Below are 16,074 nucleotides of genomic sequence, written 5' to 3'. Positions count from 1 at the left end.
TGTTTTTCATGTGCCTCAGCACGCTTTCCAGTAGAATCTGCGCCAAGATTTTGCCAGACACAGAGGCAAGACTGACTGGTCTATAGTTCCCTGGGTCTTCCACCTTCCCCTTCTTGAAAATGGGGGTTACATTTCCCTTCTTCCAATTATCTGGAACTTCACCTGACTGCCATGACATCTCAAATATTATGGACAGTGGCCGAGCAACTTCATTCACCAGCTCCTTCAGGACCCACGGATGGATTTCATCAGGTCCCATGGACTTGTGCATGTTCAGGTTCTTAAGGTGGTCTCGAACCTGATCCTCTCCTACAGTGGGCCTAAGGTCTTCATTCTCACAGTCCCTGCGTTGGCCTTCCAAGGCTTGGGTGCTGTGGTCTGAGCATTTACTAGTGAAGATTGAGGCAAAGAAGTCATTAAGAACCTCAGCTTTCTCCAAATCCAGGGTAGCCAGTCCTCCCGATAGCTTCTAGAGAGGGCCCACGTTGTCCCTAGTCTGTCTTTTATTTGCTGTGTACCTATAGAAGTCATTCCTGTTATTTTTGACGTCTCTTGCCAGATTTAATTCTAACTGGGCCTTATGAAGGCTTCCTACTAACTGGGCTTTATGCAGGCTTACTACTTCTACATAGTTCAATACAAGCACAGAAATTATCCTTAAAGTCTCAAACCAACAAAGACTTATTTAATGGTCTTACTGCAAGATCTAAATTAAAGCATGCTCTTCTGGATAGGCATTGAATTGCCTCATCCATGAAGCTGAAATACAACACATGCAAGATTGCTGTAAAAATGTAGCACTTCAAAATAGCCAAGACTGGTTACAGAAGAGATGGTCAGTAAATCAGTGAGGGTTTAGCCTCATTTGAAAGAGAAGGAGACTTTTCCAAAAGCAAGCCCAGCAGGCATTTGGGGAATGCAGAGATTGTCTTGCTGGCATTAGGGTGCTCATGCAAGCACAGGTGGTTTAGCCAGTCCTACAGGTGCATGCAGTATGCGTTTATTTTCCTTCCTGCAGGTTACAGTGATAACACAACCAGAGCCTAACTCCTCAACTATGGCTGCTGGAGCTAAGACTGTCCATGCAACCCTAACATCATGCTGGTTTCAAACTCTTTGTTTTGAAAGCTTCCTATTTTCCAGTCTATTGTTATGGAAGAATTGATACAGCTTTCTTTAATACAGTAAATTATTACATGAGCAGATCTTGCTCGGTAAGGGTGAGACACCTGAGTTCAGTCAAGCACCTCCAACTGTGAGGTTGCTTAACATACATGCACAAAAGCAATGCAGATCACATCGGTGGCATAATGATAACCCTTTCTTTATGCACTTCTGTGGGGAGGCTTTAGGACCACAGCAGGTCCTCTGGCTAGCAGGATTCAAATGAGCTCCTTCCAGAATGTTAATCACACTTCTACCTTGCTAAAGGGTTTCATGAACCCTTTCCAAAGGTCCAAAGGAAACTTCCCATCCCCTTTGGAGTGGAAGAGCTAGGTGAGCATTCACAGGTTCTGTTTGCTTCGGAGTGAAAGAAGTCCCAAACCATAGGTCCCATTTGGGTACAGCACTCCTAGCGCTGCCTCTTCTCCACCATACTCAGGACAGCATTACACATGCAGCCTCTTTTTGTGACAACAGAAACAATTGATAATTGGTAACTTAAACGACATGATGGTTCAGAAGGGGCAAGATTCATGTAAGTGGGACGTCTACATCTAAGCTAGTTATCCAAGGTATTCCTGTCAATTTGTGGAGATCTAAGCAGGACTGTAGGGTGCGGTTCAACGCACATGCAGCAGACATGCAGCACATTAGGGTAAGTGATCTGACTGAAGTACCTTTACTACAGAGCAGGCACACAGAAACCAGCTTAGAAGAGACAGCCTGTTAACAGGACTGCAAGTAACAGTAAGATGAGTCCCACATGGTTTGTCTGAGCACAGACCCACTGTGGGCAGAGGAAGGTAACAATGACCTTAAACGTTAATTTAGGCCAGAGAATCATGCAAACTCAATATCATCACTTCTCAAAATACACAGCAGACAAAAACGAGTGACACAGATTACAAGATCCTCCTTTTCCGAGTCAGACCTGTTGAAAAGTGTCAGTAAACAAAATAATTATACAGGAATAGGATAGTAATGCCAAGTCTGATTTCATTTTTAAAGCTGGAGAACAGGACACAGATCTTCACTTTCTCCTGCACCCCCCAGCCAATGCCAACTCATTTCACAGCTATTTTGATGAAGTCTTTATAGTGAAATATGCCAAGTGAATCATTCTCTTGGGAAGAAAGCATCACTTGAAGTTTTCTATTCAACTAATTTAGATTGTTAACATGGAAACTACTTAAGAAGAACAAAACAGTTTCAGATGAAAAAGGCCCTTTGTACCTTTTTTTTCTGCTCACTCCAGTTAAGTTCCTTCCCCATTATATCTACAATTCTTGGCAGGGCTTCCTCTGCAGCCTGCACATTCAGAAAGGCCAAGCGAGTACGTCGGGAAATCATATCCACTGCTGTGCGAGCATACTCTTTGACACCATAGACAACCTAGAAGAGTAAGAGAAGGGGAAAGAATGCAGATGAGAAGGCAGACGGGCACTGTCAGAAATTATGTTTAGCATCACAAACCGTGCTGCTAGGCTGGCTATTCAAAACGAACTTGTTCCCACTCAGGCAGGCAGAGGGTTCGAAAAGCTTGGGACATTTTATAAAGGAACATAAAATGTTCCTTGGGACATTTTATAAAATGCACCTGGCATCAAATATGTATATATAAAATAAAAAATATGTAATTACAAATGTTTACTTAAAAAAATATTAACATGTATATACACAAACAAAAATAGAGCATGCTCCAGGGAAGGAGAAAAACAAGAACAGAAAAAAATCTGGATCTGACCAAAGGAAAAGGGTTATGGAAATGTTTTACAGAGCAAGACTGACCTGCTCTAGAACCTGCTTATCCAAAGAAGAGAAGTGAGAACATTACGAAGTTTTTCCACATACCTCAGCTTCAATATAAGGAAATTCAGATACAAGACGCTTTCCAACAATAGGCCATCTCTTTCCTGTAACTTGGGCTATTTTGGCCACCTCAAAAGCCTTATCGCCATATGTAGAAGCTAGATGCTGAGCCACCTATGGAGTTGAGAACAAATTCAATAGGCTTTTGAATGCACATCAAATGCACGCATTTTTCTTGTCAATTCTCTTGTCACCAATAACAAATAGGCTGAAGAGGGTATTTGTCGTGGTTCAAGCCCAGCCGGCAACTTGGAACCACGCAGCCGCTCGCTCACTCCCCCCCTTTTCCTTCCTCCCCCCGCTCCCGGAGGGATGGGGAGGAGAATCGAAGGAATGTAACTCCCACGAGTTGAGATAACAGCTCTCCAGTAACTAAGGTATAATACAAACCACGACTGCTACCAGTAATAATGATAAGAGGAATAACAAGGGAAAAGGACACAACCGCTCACCCCCCGCCGACCGATACCCAGCCCGACCCGAGCAGCGATCTGGGCCTTCCGGGTAACTCCCCCCAGTTTATATACTGGGCATGACGTGCTGTGGTATGGAATAGCCCTTTGGCCACTTTGGGTCAGGTGTCCTGCCTCTGCTTCCTCCTGGCTTCCCCTCCTCTCTGGCAAAGCAGGAGACTGAGAAAGTCCTTGGTCAGAGTAAACATTACTGAGCAACAACTAGAAACATCGGTGTTATCAGCGTTGTTCCCAGACTGAAAGTCAAAAACACAGCACTGCACCAGCTACTAAGAAGGAGAAAAAATGACTGCTGTAGCTGAACCCAGGACAGTATTAGATTTTGATTGTGTGGGAGGAAACTATTTGTGTCGAGAACGGGTTAGACCAGCACTGACACCACTATGTATGTATCAGTGTAACTGTGACTAATGATGCTCCAACTATTCTGCTGTGCTGTGATCATATCTGAGGTACAGATTTTTTTTTGCTCAAAGAAAGACAGATCCTAGGATGTTGTAACATTTTAAAGCAGGAAACAGTCAAGATTAGGAGGAAGGAAAAAGGAAGAAAAGAACAATTACTAAAATTTTTCATTATTTTTTTTTCCCCCAGCTAGATAACAAGCTCTTATCAGGTTCAACAGCCCTTTGAACAAGTTATGCTGGTATTAGATTTAGTGGAAAAACAAACCCTCCAACAAAGAAACATCAGAGCATCAACAGACACCATGACTCACTTCACTTTCAAGTCCATAGTCTTGGACCAATCTAATGTAGAGAGTGGGACTCCAGTCCTCAGCCCCTTGCAGCTGCAGTCCAAGAGTTTTACTGGAACCTGCCTTCAAATGGTGCGCCTCAATAGCTGCGTCAATGGCGTCCTTTGCCATGGCACGGTAGGTTGTCCACTTCCCACCTGTAACCACACATTTACCTCTTTATTTGGGGAAAGCAAGGGGAACACCAAGTTGTTATGTACTATATATATTTTGTAGATCACATCACTCTTACTAGACTTGCTCCAACAAGCCAGTCATACTACTACTGGCAGATGATTATCTGGCTAGAGGAGCATGAAGGATTATCCTGTAACAAGAAAAAGTTTTGAATAAAATACACTTTGTTGGGGGAAGCCCAACAAAGCTATACTTTAAGAGAAACTCCCACTTTAAGAGTACCTGCTATTGTGACAAGGCCACTATTGCTAATGGCAACGACATGATTCCGGCATATCGACTGTGTGTCTTTGGAGTTGGGGTCTGTGACCAGAGGACGAATGCCACTCCACGCTGCCAGCACGTCTCCTCTTCTCACTGTCCAGAACAAAAGATCAGCTAATCAGCCAGGAACTGATGGGTATTTATCTTATATTCCTCCCATGGTCTTTGTGGCATTGCCTCTGGGTAGATACTTGCTATTAAACAAGGACTGCACCACATCATGCTTGTTAGCTGAGCAACTCAAAAAGCTGGAGATGATTCTCCAAAGTAATGGAATAAGTTGGGCTACAGAACTAAACTCAGCACTGCCCTGAGCGGTATCAGTAATATTCTCTAGCCCAAAGCAAAGTCAGAGAAGTCTGTTTTTCACACTGGTTAAAAATCCAACAAAACACAGATATCCTGGTAACTGATCAACCAAGAGAGATTCAACTGTCAAACTCACCCATTGCCTCAGAAAACCCCCAATGCTGTTCCTGCTTCCTGTCCAGTTACAAGTATATCTCTAAAGTCAACTCTGACTTCTCTGTAAACTTGGAGGAAGAGAGCCTGAAGGCACCAGGTAGTCACAAAAGCCTTTTGCAGTTGCAGGAAAATACCCTAGCCTCTGAAAGTCTCTTAATAAAAATATATATATATATTTTTTTTTTTTTTAAAAAAGCATGAAACTAATAGATTTTAATGAAATTAATTTTGCTGCTTATTAAATTTGCAATAGGAAAAACTGACCAATTTGCTTTATGTTGGAGCCTTTGGAACATTTTTTTTTAATACAATTTTCAAATAAATGATAATTGAAAATCAGTAAAAGGGTGTAAAAATTTCCCCCAAAGAACACAAAATAGATTTCAGAAATCAATGGTGCTTTGCCAGCATGTTTAACCTGCCAAAATGAAGTGTTAATCACAGAAATAAGATACCATATTACGTTTATAAACTAATGAAACTAGAAAAAGCAGCATGCGTGACACTATAATTAAACAGTTGGAACTCATCCAAGCCTGTGTAAGTTGATAACCCTGGCACTGTCTCTGGCAGCAAAAAGGCAGGTCTGCAGCGAGTTGATACGGCCAGCACAGTTGTTAATTCAATAACAAGCAATCTATAAACACTGCTAATTGCATATGTGAAAAACAGCGTGCACCTAGGCAGGTTTCATTCAAAAGAATTAACCACTTCATAATGTACTTCTGTAAAATACCTTATGAAATCTCTGTCTTATTCACATTCTTACCTTTACCAGCTACGTTGCTGTCCTACCACACCTACCTACATTAACTTCTGCTCACAAAGCTTAAAGGTACATTTCCTGAGGACTTCTTCTGAACTTCATACAATACAGGTCAATCAATTATCCACTTCAGAAAACAAATAATCTAGCATTTCCAATCTCTGGACAGCAAGTCTTCCTCAATCTAAGGATGCTGCAATGTTCCTCCTAACTGAGTGCTCTTCAGATTTATTTTAACGCTGCTATACAACAGAAATACAGAAGTATAAATGTTTTCACAGAATAAAAAATAATAATAAAAAATTACTAAGAAAGAAAGAAGCCTCACTCCTTTAAACCAGCACCAAGTCAAAGCAGGCCAGCTTCTTACAACAAATGTGTTCTCAGCTCAGCCACTGAAGGGAACAACTGGCTCCAAGTAATTTTTATAACGTCTCCTTCTTGCCCTTCACACTTTCCTCTCGCACTGAAAATTGGCACTATTAGGTACCTACCCTATCAAGCAGAGTCAACTGTTAAGAATCAAGTGCCTAGAAAAATGAAAATAAAAACAAAGACATGGGAAAAGTCAGGACAACTTCTCTGTCAGGAAAAGCCAGGTGAATTATTTGATGTACTCATCATGATGTATGATGGAACTGTTCCAGTTCTGCAAAACCTTTCATCTGCCACCTGGAGAGGCCAGAATGCAGGTGTATCTGGAAAAGCATCATTTTATAGCTCTGAAACATAGATCACAATGATGCTTATGTCGTGCTAGTTTTAGAAACACCCAGATGCACAAGAACCACAGTTATCAGAGTCAGAGAGAGACAGAATGTACTCAAACTGAAATGCCACAGACTCACCCGCACCTTCTCAGGTTAAAACTGAGTGGGCAAAGTTTTACCTTCAACATCAGCACTAAGGTAGTTGCGTACTTCATTCAAAATGAAGTTTATATCTTCCTCTGTTGGTATTGGATGGGAAGTGACATCAGTCGGGCTGTCCGTGGTCCCTGCAATAGTCATCTTCTCCCACGGCAGGAAGAAAATCACTCTGCCATCACTGGTGGCTGGGTCAAGCAGACCCATATGATCAGGGCTGAAAAAAAAGAAAGGACATGGTTCAAAATAGGACAGGCATCACCAGGAATTCTGTTCCTGCACATCTTGTACCCCATATAAAGTATTAGAGTGTTACCTTCGTTCCTAGGTCAAATGATTAAAAAAAAATTAAAAGTATCAGAGATTTCACCTGACTTTAAAAAGCAGTCCCAGATTTTTTGAGAAATAAGGCACCTGAAAATGATGCTCAGATATGACTAGAATTTGTTTTGCTAAGCAGGTTAGCAGACCACAGCCTTAAATCGAGTGATCAGGCCTTTGGCATCTCACATCTCCATTCACTCTGGAAAGCTGTGTTCATTGGAATTTCAAATACAAACATTTGGAAATTTTAAACCAGCAATTACTCAAAACTTTTTATGGAATGCACAACTGCTTTTTATCAAAAAAAGGCCAATCATTTATATTACGCCACAAAAGAAAGGGAAGGCTGAAACAGAATACACATTTGAATGGAAGAAAACCAGGATTCTAGGTCTGTTTTGATGCATCTAAGTATATAACAAGAAAAATTAAAGATTAAGTATCATTAACCTCAGTTCTCAACTATCTGTGCCCTAAATAGAGGGCAAAAGTAAAGACCTACAGAATCCCAGTGACAACTTCAACCTGCATTTGCAGTAATGGTGAGGTGAGAGGGGTAAAGGTTAACAACAGAAAACCATAAAGAAAACAAGAGAACAGCAACACTGAAATCATAAGCATTATAAGCACATTCCAACAGTAAACATCCAGCAATACCACAGCCTGGGTCTGTTAACCATCTACCACTTCAACAGGAGCAAATGCCCAGACTCCCACGGGACTCAGACCAAGAAGTACACCCAGAATACTCCCAGCTCCTGTATTCCTGAACAGGGAACCATGCTGTGAGAAAAAAGAAAAAAAAGACAAGAGAGACACTAACTGGATGCTACTATTCAGAGCTTTGTCAGTTGTTTATGCCTGTGCTACAAACAATGGTTTAGTTACATGAAGATAACCAGCAGTAGTTCATACGGGAAATTTTAATTTCTGTATCAATGTTTTCCGATATAATGTAAAAAAGAAAAAAAAACCAAAACACCAAAAATCCACAAGTACAAACACAGCTATCCTCATGACTTACTAAATAGCTCTGCTTGTATTTCAGAAAACAAAAGGCTTCTGTAAACACTTCAAAGTAAACACCTTTTATATAGGGAAACATTTAAGCTGCCCCTTTTTCATTCATTTTTATTTAAAGGAAAGATGCCAACTTTCATTTCCAATGCTGTAGGTACTTGCAAAACCACCTACAGCCAGGTTAGCAGACTTCAGGTTTTGCCTCTGATCCTGGTAAAAGAAAGAGCATATAGGAAGTTCACAGAAGGAAGACAGGAGGGTATGTATTTAGGGGGTGATAAAGACCATCAGAGGAGACTAATTCAATGGACTCAAATAACTACTAACACTATAAGCTGAAGGCAGACAAAGAGCTGCTTGGATATGAATTACCTATTCTAGGGAGCCACCAGCTGAACCACTGAATTATTATTTTTAGGAAGTCTAAGATCACTGAAGGTAAGTTTTCAATATCTGGAAAGGCTAGAAGAGAAGCTGAAAATTTCATACATAGCATGTATATTAGAACATTTTTTAGGTGATATTTATAGACAGCTTAAGCATACGGTTGGAGAGGTACAATTTAATAGGGGAAGTCAACACAGATTTGTGAAAGGTAAATCACGTCAGACAAATGATTACTTTTTAAAATGAAAAAGCTATTGATTTAGAGACAGAGGAAACCAGAGGTTTAATATACAATATCAGAATATTCAGAAAACTTCAGACATTTTCTCAAAAGTATGATTTTTTTTTAAAATGTGATCTCATAAAAACTCTTAAAAATAAGGAAGATAAACAACTAAAGACTCAAAACTAAGTTTCACCACACCAATGGTGTGAAGTGTTTTCAATTAGATTACACAGCAAATGATGAGAAAGGATGAAACAGTACTCCATATGCCAATTAATTTACTGAATTAATGACTACTAGCTATCCCAGGAAGCACACTCTCAATCTCCCATTGCTATGTTTGTTCCATCTTACATAAATAACTAAAGAGCCACCAGAACAAATTAAAATAAGATGTTTCCCATTGAAAAGAAGCATCCTAAAACCCAAATGTTGGCTGACCTGGAATGCCTCTGGAGTCATCTGCAGCACACCAGAAATAGTCCTGAAACAGCACGTTTTTGTAAGACATGAATTCTTAGGGCTACAAATGTGAGAATGAGCTATGAAGTATAGCAGCACCAGCCACTGTAAGATTTCTCTAGCAGTGTTTAAGGACTACTGAAATGGGTAAGTTCAGGACTGTAAACTCTAATATGAAGTATAAAGCAATGCCTTTACACAGAAATAAAGAGACAAATGGTCTTGGAGTGTAATACAGATGGATCTTAAATGGCTGTCAGCAAAACAACCATCAAGATACCTGGCCTAACGTTTAAGCAGCTGTACAATATTGAAGAGTTGACTTATAACAACTGAATGCGGTTGGAGCTTCCTTTTCCAAAAAGCAGCGCAGTTAAGTTGCACAATGTATATTGAACATAAGACAAATAAGGGGAAAAGTCTCAAAAACAGATGACTAAAGTACCTGCAGAATGTAAGAAGCTGTAGACTACTGAACAAGACAGGATACTTTAACTGAAGGTCAGATCAGAAGTCTTGAAGTTGAGGTCAGTAAGTGGTTCATTCCTGGACATGGCATTTTATGGAGCAGAACAGATACAAGCAAGATCTCTACTTGAAGAAGCATTTGACAAATGCACCACAAATGCAGTTAGAGAACAAACAGGTGATTTTCCATAGAGTAGAACTAAGGTTTAGCAGACAATTTTACATGGGATTTGGAATGCAGAGCAGACAGGAAAAATAAAGAAAGACAGAAAACATCTGACATTTGTCAGAAGGGAGGGGAAATAAAGTATTTCATCCATAGACACATTTCAGGCAGGAAGCCTATCTGAACAGAGGTAGCCAAAAACCACTTTCAATTAGCAGATAATAAACAATAGGCAGTGAGAGGGACTTGCTGCAGCTACAGGAATAGATACGTGTATACTAAAAATAGGATTCATGAGAGGAGGAATACTGGGACTATTAATGAAGAATATAAATGAATAAGAAACCCACGGGAAATGAAGGCATTAGGTTAACATTAGTTTTACAAAACTTTAACTATGTTTATATCTAAAAACGCTACCTCTTAAAAAAAAATAATTCGTGTGAGTATGGGCCAAAATTCTCTATAAAACATTTACCATAAGGCAAGCGGTCTTAGTGAAATGACAATCTTCGTTTGCTGAGGAGTGTTCCTTGGCACCCAGAGACGACCTGATACAACTAACATTAAATACCACGAGTATTTTCTATTTAGCAGACAGTTCCTTGGTTTAAGCTATCCCACTTCATGGAAATTCAGTGCAGTTTTATCTAATCAGCTGCACTGTGGAGGCAGCATGTGGGTAGATACTATTTCACAAGAAAAGTAATGCCCACATGCTGACATACACAGGGGAACAAGGAGAACAAGAATTCTCTACATCTCCAATTAAAATTATTAGGTTATTACAGAATAAATAAATTAGAGCTCTCATGCATACCAAGCTATCTTCTACTTTGAATTTACAAAGCGAGTCAAAGTTTTAAAACTTTACATGGTTTTGTTGTAGGGCCATAAAGTCAATCACACACATCCTTCTCACTGCATGTGAGGAAACTAGAATTACAACCCATTCCTCCACATTGCTAGTGCTTTCAAGCAGCTACCAGGTCACTTTCCCATTTTTCATGTAGAAAGACACCAAAAAAAGAACAGAATGCAAGAGTGATTTTACACTAGGCCAGAAATGCCTCAATTTTACAGTCATGGTCATGTCCTGTTGGGACAGCTCTGGCAAAAACAACATGTTGTGCACTGGAAGTCTAAATTTATATTCACAGAGGAGTGCAATGATGATATGGAAGGCATTATTGTAAGTGCACTGTATCAACAGAATTGAGCTAAGTCCATAAATGTGAATTTCCATTAGGATGCTAATGACTTCAGAAACCAAAGGCAATATTTGAGTTTCAACTGACAAGGCTTGCTTGGTAGAAAGGGATTTGGTTTTCACAGCAAATAAGGACAGAAGCAGGAGTCCACAGAGTGCGTGCTCACTGAGTGCCACAGGGACCTCTGTGACAAGGTCAGCAGGGGCGGCAAGTCCTCTCCACCAGAATGGTGCATGAGCTAGTGGCCACAGCAGCATCAAAATGTAATCGTGTTATTTTGAAGTACTTATTATATGGCATACATGCTGTGTTAATATGTATTATGAGTGGAGTCATAACATGGCAAAGTACAGTGGCAAAGTGTCACTGCATAGAGAGTTTCATGTTTAACAGGACAAGACTTCTTCTGTGAAGGCAGCAACCTCTCTGGAAGATTTCATATGCTGCTTCTTTTCTTAAGGAGAGTGAACAAGCAGCCAGTACACTCAATTCAAACTAATTATTGAAAAAGGCGCCTTTCACAAGTCTGTTGTAGATGCTCTGCCTAAACGCCCATCTTTTTTGGAATTCTGCCTCGGTGAGTTTTATGTAAGAACTACAAGACTTCAGTCTTCTTCGGAATATATGAAATTGATCTTCAAATCAGCACAGAGCAGAATCCTCTTTAAAAAAACCCCACAAAATAAAAATCAAATCATGCATTCAAAGCTACCATAAAACCCACAAATGCATCTCTGCAAGCTTATTTATTACAGACACCAGCAGAGACTGTTACAAATGGTTTAGGCTTTGAATATCGTTACCTGTAATAACCAGGCATCACAATATGCACGCCTGCACTTGGCTGACAGATGTTTGGTACTTCTTGATCATCCATTTTACGCACAGAGTCTGTGAAAGGTCCCGTAGCATTGATAACACATTTGGCTTTGACATCAAATTCCTGCCCTGTGAAAGAAAACAGTATCAATCACATAAACCATTTGTTTTCCTGCTCACTGACACCTTCTGTTATTAATCTATCTATGAACTTAACCTACTGTAAAACATATCCTGCTTGTCTGAACAGAACAGCTGGAATGATTTTTAAAAATTAACAAAGTTTTCACATAACACCAGATTCGAAAGAAAATGTTTTACAGTGAAATTCAATCTTATCTGCAAAGGCAGAAGGAGAGAGACTGGATGGAAGAAGTTCAGCTGAAATCTGCCTCTTAAACAAGAGAGATTTCAGTCTCAACCCATAGACTTGGTAAATGGGACTACTACTGTACAGCACGTAGCATTTTACAACATCATCTTTGCTTGACAGAAGGGTTTGGATGTAAAGCTTAGCCTATCCTGCCAAAATGCTAGGATTTGAGTGAAAAATCTGACAGAAGTTAAAGATGATTGACATTAATGGTATGCTACTGCACTCTGGGAAGATGGCTCCTTTGTCAGTTCATTGATATTTACAAACAGCAGCATTCCCTGCTCCTCCCTTGTTTCATTATTTCTGTATGTCTTTAATGAAGAGTAGGCTCTCCTGAAGGGCTCCGCTTCCCACCACTGCCAGGAAGGCACACACCTGTTAGGACATCCCTGCAGCGCACACCACACACACGCTCCTTCCCACTGGCCGGGTCTGTCGTCTTGAGCAAGCGCAGCACTTCAGTGTAATTGGCGGTGGCAGCGCCGTACCTGGCAGCAGTGAGGGCGATGGCGAGGTTCATCCGTGCGTCGTTGTGCTGTCCTGCAGCAGGGACGGGACCAGAGGAAGGACACCAGTCACCTCCAGCCACGGACTTGTGGTATGGAAGTGTGTCAGAACCGATCTGTCACATCTGTCCCTGTCACATCGAATAGGCTTGACGGCTGCCCGCATGTAGCGAGAATTATTTAAAGATACATTCCCTCTGCTCCATCAGCAGCAATGTGCCCAGCTGTGCTCCTATGTGGGCCACTGCGGTTCCCAAGACTTTACAACACGCACAGCCTCTGAACATACGAAACTGAGAACTAGCTTAGAATAAAACTTAGAATCAGGCTCACCTCCACCTAAGGAGCAGACAAACCACTTTTTTCTTTTCTTTACCTTTTCCTGTGCAATCATGCTGCAATTCTGTAAATGTATGCAAGCATTCATTTGACATTCCAACCAGTATTAATCAACAATCCCTATTAGCAAATATACCACGCAACATCCAACAGCCAAGAAACAACCTTTCAGAGACTGTGCCAATTTACCAGCTCTCTAGAACTGCTTTTTCTTGTATATGCATTTTAACTTCCTAACATACAACATAAAGCATCAAAGAAAGAGAAGTAAGTAGACAAGAATTAATGAAGGATTCTTAACATATATCATTAAAGATTTATTACTGAAATTCCCTCGTTAAAGAAAACCAAGAAAGAGGTGGAGGGACCATGAGGGGAAGATGATTAATTACTTGGAAATACTGGCTTCACCTGAGACTTTTCCTATTTATTATTGCCACTGAAGTTAAAAGTCCTGGGTGCTGGCTGGGAAGAATTACTATACATTGAAGGGGCCAGGGTCTGTGTGTCCTGAATAATTAATTTAAAAGGCAGCTAAACTTCCCAAGGTACGGTTCACTTCCCCATGTGTTTGGACCACTTTTATCAAAGATAATACTGATAAAGTGATAAATTTGCAATAGATATTGTAGTTGATTTATGTTGCCAGCATTCCCAACATTTAGTATAAATGGTTTATGTAAAGTTTGGTCCTTCTGATTCTGCCTGTGCAATCTTGAACCACTACGCAAATAATCTGTTCCTAGCTAAAAGGGCAAAGTTATAAAGATGGGATCAATGGCCTCGAAGGTGCCGTGTCCCCTCCCCAAACTCCTCATTCTAACACAGTCCAGACGATACAGTGCAATCAGTCTTCAACTACAAGAAAAAAAGTTATGTGAAGCATATGGAAACAGCAACATGATAAAGCACCAATGAAGAAACAAACAGTAACTCCAATTCAACTAAGCAAACAATGCCCAAAACAAACCGCATAAAAGAACAGCAAAACAACTGAGCAAGATGTCAAGAAAAGTTGGGGATACTCCATCACACAAAATGCGTAAGATGAAACAACCATCTGTCAGAAGTGGCAGGCAAATCATTAAATAAATACATCAACATTTATGCTGTGGTATTGTTGGGGAATGGATAAAATGACCTTATGTGGTTTACCTCAAACCTTCACATTTTAACGCATGCTTGAGTGAATGTACACCTCATATATAGAGGGAGCACTAGACAGAAAAAAAAAAGACAAAGAACAGCGACAAGCTGCATTACAGCAGCTGCTTCTACGTAAAGCAGAATACAGGACATGCTTCAGAGTAACACAGGCAATGCTCCTCTAGCCCAAAGTTGAAGGCTTTCAGAGGGCAGCATTCTGGAGTCATCTCTTCATGCCGCTGCTTGATCTGGGGGACTGACTGACCCACAGGGTGCTACAAGTCTTGATGTTACAGGACAAGGAACCCAGCAGACACCAGGAACGCCACCCTCAAACCAGTGCTGTCTATGTATAAACAAAACCCTGGAGTACCCATTTCGGTGCAGCAGGACTTATTCTTTCATTGTAAAAGGACCGTAGGACCAAGGAGGTTTCCTTAGTTTCTTTCTGATCTTCCATCAATTAGTTCTTGCCATCAGTGTGTAAGGTGGTACACCCTACAAACTGGTCTTCTCCAGCTACCATAGGGTGTGGATTCATGACACAAAACCAGCCCAAACCCCACTGCTAGCCAATGTTAGCTTTGGTCTGTGGGAAGTCTTGCTGTTTAAATTTTGCAAGCTTGCTTCTTCCCGGTTTTGTGACTTATTTGTCCAGACCAAACGCAATCCAGAGAAGCCAATCAGCAGAATAAATAACATGAAAACAGATGTGATTTCTAAAAAGAACAAACATCTAAGTAACAACTGTTCATTAAGTCCCAAATCCAAGAGCTGCTCAGCATTTTGTTGAAACTCCTAATACCCATAACATCAGAATGACTTAAGGATACACTCAGTGCATTGCAGGATTTGGACCACTGTGCTCAAGATAACATTTCCATGCTTTCTCTGAAACTCTCATCCATTTTCCCCTCATCATTATTCTGATGCAAGAAACCCCTTGCTATTACTCAAATCTCAGCTGTCGAAAAGGAAGTCTGAGTGCCTATGTAATGTATTTGCAGGAGGAGGACTGGGAAATAACCTGTTCCTGATTAACTACACATCTAGAAAAACCCACTGGCTTCAGATTGATGTGATCATGGTGCAGAGTCCTCAAATATTTCACAGTATAAACAGCAGAGATCTGTAGAGGTCTAGATTTGAAAGAAATGAAGAGTGACTTACTGGCTCAGAAATTTATCATCTATGGAGAATAATACTGCAACAGTTTGGTAGAGATGGAAGTCACAGTACAATAGTTTTTATACACAAAGAACAGCTTTTTTTTTTTTTTTAAAGCCCCCAATTCACACATGCTCATTTTCCCCCAGACAATTACATTAAACCCCTGCACTTTATATGCAATTATCTTTTTTCTTGATGTCTGAAGAAGCAGTTGCTGTTCCTCTATGCATGCCACCCAATATAAAGGTACCACAGCCAAATCATTTCTTACTACAGCACCATTCACAGCTGACAAAGCATATTTTCTGCCAATTAAAGTAAAACTAGCTAATTACTACTTTGGAGTCAGGAATGTTTGTTTCAAAGAGAGTGGTATGTGAGCAACAGAAAGATGAAATGGTACTGCTTCCTACCTGTCCTTCAGACTCTCCTCTCTAATAAACACCCTCTGTAGCACTTGCAGCCTGCACAGGAGGTGGCTCAGTAATGAGAGGTATTGCTATGGTACAGGGTGATACTGGCATGTGGTTCAGGGAGCCTGCGGGGCCTGTCAGAACCAGGCTCCAATGCCTGTCCTCTCCTTCAGTGGAGGTATGGAGAATATGAGGGATAGTGGGCACCTCCCTGCCTGGCATCACAGCTAGGAGTAATCA

General features: G+C 40.7%; 1 protein-coding gene across 1 annotated transcript in view; it reads right to left on the bottom strand.

The window, feature by feature from the left end:
- Positions 1-2,394: 2,394 nt before the first annotated feature.
- The window catches only part of GPD2 (glycerol-3-phosphate dehydrogenase 2 (mitochondrial)), a gene marked incomplete at its 3' end in the record, with an annotated part of 40,277 nt that continues 26,597 nt past the window's right edge, over positions 2,395-16,074 (bottom strand). The window contains exons 6-12 of the mRNA XM_010023522.1: positions 12,636-12,800; positions 11,869-12,013; positions 6,825-7,018; positions 4,663-4,797; positions 4,225-4,400; positions 3,016-3,147; positions 2,395-2,556 (exon numbers count right to left, since the gene is read on the bottom strand). Of these exons, the coding sequence (XP_010021824.1) occupies positions 2,395-2,556; positions 3,016-3,147; positions 4,225-4,400; positions 4,663-4,797; positions 6,825-7,018; positions 11,869-12,013; positions 12,636-12,800 (1,109 nt within the window). The remainder of the gene's footprint in view (positions 2,557-3,015; positions 3,148-4,224; positions 4,401-4,662; positions 4,798-6,824; positions 7,019-11,868; positions 12,014-12,635; positions 12,801-16,074) is intronic.

The sequence above is a fragment of the Nestor notabilis genome, unplaced genomic scaffold (assembly GCF_000696875.1).
Source record: "Nestor notabilis isolate BGI_N333 unplaced genomic scaffold, ASM69687v1 scaffold7811, whole genome shotgun sequence".
NCBI lineage: Eukaryota > Metazoa > Chordata > Aves > Psittaciformes > Psittacidae > Nestor > Nestor notabilis.
Note: the sequence above shows the minus strand (reverse complement) of the source record. Positions and strands in the feature narration are given on the sequence as shown.